Below are 11,707 nucleotides of genomic sequence, written 5' to 3'. Positions count from 1 at the left end.
AGCATGTTCTACTTTCATTTTTATTTTTTGGAACTGCAAGCACTGATGTGAACTATGCCATTGAAAACCATATAACCTACTCTCAATCCGCTTTTGATGTAGAAAAAAAAAAAAAAACGCACTGAACTGCATGTGGTATGAACTGGCCCTAAGAAACAAAAAAAAAAAAAATTTTTTTTATAGAGGGTGCATCAACTGACCTTGATGTCATATAGCATTATGGGTTTTATAAAGGATGGTGAGTAAAAGGTAGTAGTCACTACTTTTGATCCATCGTTCCTTAACAGTGGGAATTTTTCATTTTTATTTGGCATACAGAATTTTTTTTTTTTTTTTTTTAAATAAATTCACACAAAGGGAAAAATATACAAAAAACATTCATCACTTGTGCAAATGCAGCATACTTCAATGTCAGTCATAAAATAATTTTATTTCACATTACACGTTATAACCAAAGAAATCAATTCTTATAACACGCTTGTTTACAAATTCATGGGAAGACCAGTGATTAATGGGTTATGGCTTTTCATGTACTACTTCAGTTTAGAATTTAACTTAAAGTGTTACTAAACCCAATAATATGGTATGAAAATAGTTGCTCTGCCCTACCCTCAAGCTTATAAATCTTATTTTTACATTAAAATATTGCCACTATATACCTTTTTGGCTGTTCTGTATACCACGGTCAGTGATAAACTGCACAGTTTCTCCAGAGCTGAGAGTTCAGGTAGCAGATTTCCACTTCAGCCTGAATACACGCCCACATGTGTGATGCCAATATCATGTGACCTGGCTATCTCTGAGAACAAGTAATTATTTTCTCCAGCATAAAAGACACAACTGAGCATGTGCAGGTCGGCTACTCTGCCTGTGTTAGCTGGCCTTCCCCAGAGCACTGCAGGAGGGAAGGATCTGTGCATACAGGATAAAACAGCGGTTTTCCACAATGCAGAAGATTAACCCCTTAAGTTCCACAGTGAGTATAACAAGCATGCTATGCTGCATATACAGACTGATTTCACGGTTGTGGGTTTAGTAACACTTTAAGTTGGATGTGCAGTCTGTGACAGCATATACTAGTCAACAATTCTGATGCTTTTCAAATTTAAATCAGTCATATATAAATAAAGGTAACCTCACTCTGTGTCAAAGTATTCAGAAAAGCAGCAATACAGTAGAATATCATAACTGGTTGATTTGCTGCCAACATTCTTTTGTTAGTGCTTTCACTTCAAATATACAATGCGCAACCTAAACCATAAAAGCGCACTTGTCATTAGAGAACGATGAGGCCTGCCATTGCTGACTGTCACTGGAAAATACAAGATGCCTGGCTGTCTCGACAAATTTTTTAACTCCCTGATCTATAGGGGCTTGTGCAATATATGCTACAGTATGTTCAGATCCATAATGTGTATGGATCTGAATGCAACTGTATGATATGCTATGGACCCATATAAACATCTCTACAATTTGGACTTGCAGTTAGTGAACAAAAAAAGTAAAAACATTTTAAAAACCTATATCTGCAGTCCTATGTATGAACCATATTTGGATGCATAGAAACATTTGTGCTAACGTTTACATGCGTACAGAGTCCCTATTCCTCGATGCTGCGCAGGGTCAACATGTCAATATCAACAAAGTGTAGCAAGTGGCTGCTGCGCCACTCAATAAATGTTGGCCCTAAATAAATCATGCATGTGGTGGCAGAAAATGCGTGGAATGACTGAAGGTGTACTGTGTAATCAGATGGTGACATCCACTGATTTCACACTATTGATGTAAAACATTAATAGTAACCTCCCTATGAATGAGTCATTCATGCAGCAGTGGAGCATGCGCAAAACGACCTTGGCCTTCAGTCAATGATTACATGTACAGGGGCTGTGTGTCCGTACAAGTTCAGATGCAGCACGGACTGCCAGCAAGTTCCTATGGAAAATCATATGTTCATGAGTTGCAAATTAGTCTGAATTCCTAATGTTTATACTTGCTGCAAGTCAGTGATCTGAATCCAGAGCATCAGCATTACAGCCAAGCAGCTTGCATTTTCAAGAGGAAGGGTCAGCAAATGCAACCAACATTTTCCCCTCAAAACAAGCTAGTTCTTTTTTGTGGGGGAATATCCCAGTGCACTATAGCACCATAAAGAGTGGTTATGTTATATACATTGAAGAGAAAACAGACATCGAAAATTCCACAACCCAAAAGCTTTGTAATTTTGTCATATGTTAAATATTCAAACAATATTGTGTTAATACGGTTAATCTCCGACCTCAAATCCCAAGGTGTCCATTACATTGCATATCTACATTAGGCGCAGTGAACAAGATGGCTGCTCTCGTTCCCTTTTCAGTCAGCATTAGGTATACTACACTCTGCCATGTGTTTCTGAGAACACATGACTGGAAAAAAACATTACTTAAAAAGATAAAGCATACATCCTTAGTGTATAAACAAACAAAAATTCACTAGGAAACTTTGGTATGGTAGGGGGCCTGGGCCTATGGGGCTCATTAAAATTAGCAATTTTGTGCAATTACCAGTAAGGACTAGAGCAAAAATTTCACTGAGAAATTATCTGTGGTTGGTTGATGATTTTTACTGCTGCAAATGCAAAATCTCTCTCATATGTATATGATCTTTGTGGGAACAGACACACCCTTCATTTGAAAAAGACATCGGCCCCTTTCACATAGGCAGACCAATCGGGCCTGCCTGTCAGTTTTTTAGGTGGACCTGATCGGACCGTTGACACCCGCCGACATACAATCTGCTAAAAACAGACGAATGGGGATCTGTTCTCCATATGCCTAGCGGATCGGATGGCCGTCAGGTATAAAACAGACAGACGGTCCTTTTACATCTGACCACCCATAGGGAACAGCAAGCTGCGTTTGCTCTGCATAAACAAAGAGGACATGGACAAGCCATCTGTCTGATCCTTGGAGATCAGAAGATTGAGCCCTGAGCTGGTGGAATCCACCCCATGTGAAAAGGGCCATAATTGTGCAAATCATCTCATTAAATAATGGCAAGTTTGAAACACTAGACACTAGGGTTGATTTATTAAAGGGAAATAGACTTTGCTTTGCAAGTGCTCCAGAGCTTAGTAAATGAGGGGGAGTTCAATCACTAAATCACGTGATTGAAATGCGTTTTTTTTTAACATTTTCCTTGCGATTGGGTATTCTTTGCAAGTCAAGCTTCACTTCATTTACTAAGCGCAGAAGCAAATTCCCTTTGTTTATTTTGCAAGTGCAGTTTCACTCTGCAGTCTATTTGCCTTTAGTAAATCAACCCCAATGTATTTCTTAAGCTGCCTTGTGCTTATTTCCTGCAACACAGACCACAGTATTTTACCTAATTCCATTGAATACTATTGTATAACATTTTCAAAACTGTAATATGTCGATATAGGTTTCAGTCTGCAAATAGGATTAGATCAGCTATGTAAAACGAAATAAATATGAGCTACGGTGCTGCACTGCCTTTACCACAGAAGCCCCTGCTCTGCTAAAAGCTTTCCATACATCGGGATCAATGTTTTAGGTTTCCGTCACGCAGAACTAGATCATTGCAATGCATTTCAAATACACTGTAAAGGCTATGGTGCCTTTCACAAGGTTTTGCATGATGGAACGTTTTTATTAAAATAGTTTTATTACAAACTGATTTTCAATACAGACTTGGCTACATTTTAGGTAGAAAACCATGTTGAGTGCTAAAAGAGGGTTACTGCATAAAACAATCTGGGATGTTTAATAATATTCCTAAATAGGCACAGCTTATTTGTAATACTTGATTTTCTTGAATTTTTTTTTTTCCAGTAATGCATAGTAGTTGGTCAATAGCTTTGCAGGACCTCTAAGGCACCTTCTTTTTTGGCAAATATATTCAAATTGTACAATCAGACTGACAACATACAAACAGGCAGCTATTTTGTGGTGCAGACAGTGTACCAAGGAATTGGGTATGGCCATTGGTAAGAATGCAGATTCTTGACACAAGAACGAGTGACATCACTGTGATATAAGCCAGGGTATTCTCTGGAAGCCAGGCTCTACCCGCCACTTTTAGCCAGAACCCAGTTTTTCTGTTACTGCTCGAGTCTGGTTTTAGACAGATATTCTTAGGGGGTGTCCAAGTCACTGCTGGATTGTCCATTTTAATCCTTAGTATTACATTAGAGACAAGGCAGCATTAATGGCTTCATAATAATCTGTAAACGGGGACAGAATTAGAGTCCCATGAGATAGAAGAATTCAGTGGTTATTTAACCTCCCCCCTAGTCCAATATAAAATCAAATAATATTGCTGCGTTGGCCAATTTTTTGAAACTGAAGAATGGCAATCCATTTTTTTTCCTCACTTTTCTTCTCTTGCTACCCACCTGCAAATGACTCTTGTTTTTGTTGTCTTCTTCTTTAGCTCTTGCAGTATGTCATGTGTGACTTTCACAACAGGATAATGTTTTCAGGCAGGCAGAGCAAAAAGAAAATGTTTAATCAGCTATTCAGTGTGTAATTTTGAGAGTCTGGTTCAGTCACATGTGCTGTAAAGCCTCCTGGCCTTGTTCTGTATAACAATCATCTCGGTTGAAATCTGACCAAACACCAAAGGATTCCTGGAAGCTGGCGCTTTTCTGTGATAGGGGCATCCGCTTTTTATCCCGTGAGAAAAAACTAAATCTATGGGGAGAAAACAGTACACTTATGTCAACGACAAAACTCAAAAAAAAAAAAAAAAAAAAGGGGGAACACTGTCCTTTATTTAATCAAGTAGCGCACGAATGTTGACAAAAACACACAGCAATTAAATATCCAATAAATTTGGTTAGAGAGCTCAGCAATGGATGAGAAATGCTGACTGGTCCATATGATATATTGCACTTTGCTCTCCCCCCCCCCCCCCCTTTACATTGAGCTGAGCATCATACATTAAGACATCTTTAAAATACACTGCTTACATGTAATAAGCAAATTATTTCACTCAGCTGTTAAGTGCATCACTTTGAAGGATGTAGAAAACTCATGCAACATACTTTGATGTAACAATATTAATTTAATTTATTTCATCCTTGAACATGCAGTCTTATAGATTCTATTCCTTACTGTAAGTGCTTCCAGTCTGCAATACTGACATACAGTCGGCAATACAGACAATATTCACATGCAGTTTACATTCTAAAAACACACAGAGCCTTTGCCAAAATAAATACATTGGGCTGCCAATGTTGACATTGTCTGGTGGAAATGCTAGTTTCTTTTATTTATTCTTTTATACTAGTTTATGAGCCACTGACATAGAACATGAATGCATAGCATAAGTTTTGACTATACAGTGCCTTGAAAAAGTATTCATAACCCTTTTTCCACATTTTGTCATGTTACAACCAAAAACTTAAATGTATTTGGGATTTTGTGTTATAGGCCAACACAAAGTGGCACATAATTATGAAGTGGGAGGAAAATGATAAATGGTTTTTCAAAATTATTTTACAAATATCTGAAAATGTTTTCAGCCCCTTTTACTCTGATACCCCTAACTAAAATCTAGTGGAAGCAATTGCCTTTAGAATTTACCTAATTAGTAAATAGAGTCCACCTGTGTGTAAATGAATCTCAGTATAAATACAGCTGTTCTGTGAAGCCCTAAGAGGTCTGTTAGAGAACCTTAGTAAACAAACAGCATCATGAAGGCTAAGGAACACACCAAACAGGTCAGAGATAAAGTTGTGGAGAAGTTTAAAGCAGGGTTAGGTTATAAAAAAATAAAAATATATCCCAAGCTTTGAACATCTCACGGAGCCCTGTTTAATCTATCATCTGAAAATGGAATGGATATGGCACAAATGCAAACCTACCAAGACATGGCCGTCCACCTAAACTGACAGGCAGGGCAAGGAGAACATTAATCAGAGAAGCAGCCAAAGAGGCCCATGGTAACTCTGGAGAAACTGCAGAGATCCACAGATAAGGTGGAAGAATCTGTCGACCTGGAGAACTATTAGTTGTGCACTCCACAAATCTGGCCTTTATGGAAGAAGGATTGGCAAGAAGAAAGCCATTGTTGAAAGAAAGCCATAATAAGTCCCCCTCTTGCAGTTTGCGAGAAGCCATGTGGGGAACACAGCAAACATTTGAAAGAAGGTGCTCTGGTCAGATGAGGCCAAAAAAGTTAATTCTGTGTGATGGAAACCCAACTCTGCACATCACCCTGAACACACCATCACCACCATAAAACATGGTGGTGGCAGCATCATGTTGTGGGGATGCTTTTCTTCAGCAGGGACAGGGAAGCTGGTCAGAGATGATGGGAGGATAGATGGAGCCAAATCCAGGGCAATCTTAAAAGAAAACCTGTTAGAGTCTGCAAAAGACTTGACTGGGGCGGAGGTTTACCTTCCAGCAGGACAACAACCCTAAACATACAGCCAAAGCTACAATGGAATGGTTTAGATCAAAGCATATTCATGTGTTAGATTGGCTATGGCAAGACTTGAAAACTGCTTTTCAAAAACGCTCTCCATCCAATCTGACAGAGCTTAAAAGTGGTTGTTAACCCACCAATGTAATTTTTCATATTACTCAGTTTTTTTTTTTTACTGTAATGGCCTCCTGTGACTGTGCTTTATGAAAATAATGCTGTATATACCTTGTTTACAGAGTACTGATCGGCACTCATCGACCTGCCGCTTCTCTCCTCTCTCAGCCCGACAGATGGGGTGGGCGGGGCTGGGGATCCCCCGCTGATGTCAGTCAGGAGGAGGAGAGAGGCAGCCTGCCCGCTCCATTGGTTGGGCTGAGAGAGGAGAGAAGCGGCAGGTCAATGAGCGCAGATCAGCACTCTGTAAACAAGGTATATACAGCATTATTTTCATAAAGCAGTCACGGGGGCCATTACAGTAAAAAACAGAGGATTATATGAAAAATAAACAGTAATTTGAGCAGAAGGACGGGAGGGGGCGGTGCAGACATGGAGCTGTCAGGCAGAGAGAGAGGAGGGGGGAGATGACACAGGAGACACAGAGCAGGCTGCGGATGATGGAGGCACGTACTGATGACTCTGGTGTCAGAGCTCGGCAGTCATGATATATTGGAGTCAGCGTACAGGGGGGAGGGCATAGCCAGGCAGGATCAGACAGGTATTACAAGGGGCCAAATGACACAGCACAGCTGTATAACATGCTTTAAGGCAACAGGATCTTTATTTTTTGGGTTAACAAACCCATTAAACTTTAAACTATTTTTCAAAGAAAAATGGCAAAAATTTCACTCTAGGTGTGCAAAGCTGGTAGAGACATACCCAAAAAGACTTGCAGCTGTAATCGCAGCGAAAAGGTGGATCTACAAAAGTATTGACTCAGGGGGCTGAATACAAATGCACGCCACACTTTTCAGATATTTATTTGCACAAAATTCTGAAAACCATTTATCAATTTTCATTCCATTCCACTTCACAATTTTGTGCCACTTTGTGATGGTCTATCACATAAAATCCCAATAAAATACATTTACATTTTTGGTTGTAACATTACAAAATGTGTAAAATTGCAAGGGGTATGAATACTTTTTCAAAGCACTGTACTTACAAGTGAGAATGACAACGTCCATCTTAAGCATACACATATGGAAATTGGGCTGGCAAGAACCAGAGGAATTTTTGTGTACCCCTCTCTATTCAACATAAGCCAGTCTAACACTCCTGCTGGAAAATCAGCATTCGATCAGCGTATTAAGCCAACAGCTGCAGCACTGATGTGTGTATAATGCAGTAGCACAGAGTGGGAGATCCCTGCATCCACATCAGATCCTGCATTCACAGAAGTGGTTTTTTTTTTATTTGTTCAACCTGCTGGTATATATCCAGCTTCACACGCAATAAAGATGTATTTTTTTGCTGAACAATCCGATTTTAGGTATGGGGCTTTTCTCTAGAGCGTAAGGGCTACTGTGCACCAATCATAAAAATAAATCTGTGGGCCACATGTGGCTCTTGGTTCTTTCAGATAGCTTATGGCAGCCTCTGCTTAGGTGCTCATACCCTGCCTGGCACAAAAGCCACTGTACCACCCACATGGCATTAACATAAAACCAAGTGAAAAACTTGTGAAATGTTTACATCCTGGAAATTTCATGCTTAGTGCGACTCATCAGCACTTCTTTGATCATGGAACAATTTACAAACTGCTAAAATTGTCCATGTCCTTTATAAAATTGCGCAGCAAATGGCTGGACTGTGGGTACAATGCCGATGGGGCTCTTGGGATACCAAGTCACCAGCAGGCAAAGCACACTATTTAGTATTACTTACCATTGTAGTTACAAAGCAGTGTGCTAGCTAGAGCAACATGCACTCAAACCAAAGTTTTAGTGAAAATGACTGGCCAGTATCACATATTGATACATCGATCTTCACTTTTTCAAATTAAAATAGATGCAATCTAAAATGTCGAAAGGGTGCTGTGGTTCAAGAGTTTATGACAGCTGTAACAACATGCTAATGGCAGCTGCATCAAGGTACTAGTGGCAAAGCTGTATTAATTAATGTAACTATTTACCCCCGATAGGGTATTAGAACTGAAAGTGCATCAGGATAGAAAGATGCTGTGCTCATTACACAGTGGATTTGACTCTCTCTTTTTTTTATCTTTAAAAGACACTTCCCCAATCTTCAAAGTTTACTCATCAAAACTGGAAAAAAAAGACAAAATGAACATAAAGTAAAGTTGTTGCTTATAGCACAATAGCAAATCAAGTTCCACCTGTCATTTCATTTCATGAATGTAACAAGAATCCTGCTTTGAGCAACAACTTCATCTTTTGTGTTCTTTTTTCCAGCTTTATGCATCTGCCCCAACCCATTATGTTAGGCTTGTGTGTTGGAAAGCATGCATTTAAGAGCGACACACTGCATCGCACTGTGCATGGAGGACAATTAATATTAAATGTGCACAGAAAACTTGCATATGTGATGTGTACTGGAAAATCTATTGAGAACTGAGAAAAGCAGATTAATGAGCTTCATAATATTATTCACCAAGGGGGCGATTGATAACTGACAGCAGATATAGTTATCGGCGCTTAGTTCTAATTTGCTCCCCTCCCAGGTTTTTCAGTTTCAAACTCCTATTCATTAATATTACACTCTGCAAGCTTCAGACTCCCAAGGCCAGTGGAACACTTTATAAATTAAAAAAAAAAAAAAAAAAACATAACAGACACACATAGAAAGGAAAGTAATGTGCCAGCTGGACCACTTTTTTTTTTCTTTTTTTTTTAAGTAACAAGGGTTTTTAATGTATTTTTGAGGCTTGAAATTTAAGGCATGTTCAAATGACTTCAGTGCCTTGAAAAAGTATTCATATCCCTTGAAAATTTCCACATTTTGTAATGTTACAAACCAAATACGTAAATGTATTTTATTGGGATTTTATGTGATAGAACAACACAAAGTGGCACATAAGGCTTCATGTACACAGGACGTTTGTACAACCTCTCCGGAACGATTTAACTTAACAGATAGTAACCCACGTTTAAAACGTCCGTTTCGCAGCATTTAAATGACGTGTTTTCGTCTAGAATTGTTTTTAAAAAGTTTTTTCTTTTTTAAATAGCCGAAAATGAAAATCCGAATTACCGCGTTTAGAGTTTGGTGCTTGAAATGCCTGTAAGCTCAGCTTCTGAACACATTTTTTTGCGTTCCAAAAATGCCTCTAAACTCAACTGCCTAGAAACGAATGTAAACGACCCTGTATACATGGACAGATAAGATAACAGAGGAGAGTTCAGGTGCAGTTGAAAAAAAAAAAACTCCCACCTGCTCCTAAACATCTGTTTACCAGCAGCAGTGTACATGAGGCCTAATTGTGAAGTGGAAGGAAAATAATAAATGGTTTTCAAAATGTTTTACAAATATCTGAAAAGTGTGGTGTGCATTTTTATTCAGCCTCCCTGAGTTAATACTTTGCTGCAAGTCTTTTTGGGTATGTCGCTGCCAGCTTTGCACATCTAGAGAGAGTTACATTTTTGCCCATTCTTCTTTGAAAAACAGCTCAAGCTCTGTCAGATTTGATAGAGAGTCTGAATAGCAATTTTCAAGTCTTGCCACAGATTCTCAATTAGATTTAGGTCTGGACTTTGACTGGGCCATTCTAAAACATGACTATGCTTTGATCTAAACCATTCCATTGTAGCTCTGGCTGTATGTTTAGGGTGGTTGTCCTGCTGGAAGGTGAACCTCCGCCCCAGTCTCAAGTCTTTTGCAGACTCTAACAGGTTTTCTTGTAAGATTGCCTTGTATTTGGCTCCATCCATCTTCCCACCAACTTTTACCAGCTTCCCTGTCCCTGCTGAAGAAAAGCGTCCCCACAACATGATGCTGCCACCACTAGGTTTCACGGTGGGGATGGTGTGTTCAGGGTGATGTGCAGTGTTAGTTTTCCACCACACACAGCATTTTGCTTTTAGGTCAAAAAGTTAAATTTTGGTCTCATCTGACCAGAGCACCTTCTTCCACATTTGCTGTGTCCCCCACATGGCTTCTCGCAAACGGGACTTCTTATGGCTTTTCTTCTTGCCACTCTTCCATAAAGGCCAGATTTGTGGAGTGCACGACTAATAGTTGTCCTGTGGCAGATTCTCCCACCTCGACGGCCATGTCTTGGTAGGTTTGCAGTTGTGCCATACTCTTTCCATTTTTGGATAATGGATTGAACAGTGCTCCATGAGATGTTCAAAACTTGGGATTTTTTTTGTAACCTAACCCTGCTTTAAACTTCTCCACAACTTTATCCCTGACCTGTCTGGTGTGTTCCTTGGCCTTCATTATGCAGCTTGTTCACTAAGGTTCTCTAACAAACCTGAGGGCTTCACAGAACAACTATATTTATACTGAGATTAAATTACACACAGGTGGACTCTATTGACTAATTAGGTGACTTCTGAAGGCAATTGGTTCCACTAGATTTTAGTTAGGGTATCAGAGTAAAGGGGGCTGAATACAAATGCATGCCACACTTTTTACATATTTATGTGTACAAAAAAAAAAAAAAATTGAAAATAATTTTCCTGCCACTTCACAATTATGTGCCACTTTGTGTTGGTCTATCACAAAAAATCCCAATAAAATATATTTACATTTGGTTTCAACATGACAAAATGTGGAAAATGTCAAGGGGTATGAATACTTTTTCAAGGCACTGTATCCTTTTCTTCCCCTTATTCCTCCCCCACCACTTTCAGTATATTATACTTACCTAAAACACTGTTTTTTCAAGATCTTTGCTTTCCAGCTTGCCAGGAGTCTCTGTCCGAGATCTTTTAAAGGGGTAAAAACTTTATAGAATTTAAAGTTCAACCTTCACTTTGAGCATTAGGTCAGGTTCAAATCTGTGTTGTGTAATGCCATTAGGAGTGTTATTGCACTGAGATGGCATTCATTTTGAATGGCACCCTAACACACTAAGGTAAGGCACCAACTACAGCACATCACAACACACGGGGGGAAATTTACTAAAACTGGAGCACTCAGAATCTGGTGCAGCTGTGCATGGTAGCCCATCAGCTTCTAACTTCAGATTATTTCAGATTCAGCAGGTTTTGCACTATGCAGTTTTAGTAAATAACCCCCTCTGTGTTGGGGTACAATGCCGGATTATTTATAATGCACAAGTGGACTTAGCGCTAAGCATGTTAATGTG

General features: G+C 39.3%; 1 protein-coding gene across 2 annotated transcripts in view; it reads right to left on the bottom strand.

The window, feature by feature from the left end:
• Nucleotides 1-411: 411 nt before the first annotated feature.
• Nucleotides 412-11,707, bottom strand: part of RILPL1 (Rab interacting lysosomal protein like 1) — a 59,562-nt gene continuing 48,266 nt past the window's right edge. The window contains exon 7 of one of the 2 annotated variants that reach the window (XM_073627109.1): nt 412-4,694. In XM_073627109.1, coding sequence (XP_073483210.1) covers nt 4,550-4,694 — 145 coding nt within the window. In that variant the 3' untranslated portion in view covers nt 412-4,549. The remainder of the gene's footprint in view (nt 4,695-11,707) is intronic. The other variant, XM_073627118.1, reaches the window with a different exon arrangement.

Source organism: Aquarana catesbeiana, linkage group LG01 (genome assembly GCF_042186555.1).
Source record: "Aquarana catesbeiana isolate 2022-GZ linkage group LG01, ASM4218655v1, whole genome shotgun sequence".
In the NCBI taxonomy this organism is placed as follows: Eukaryota; Metazoa; Chordata; class Amphibia; order Anura; family Ranidae; genus Aquarana; species Aquarana catesbeiana.
The sequence above is the reverse complement of the archived record's forward strand: the minus strand, read 5'-3'. Positions and strand labels throughout refer to the sequence as shown.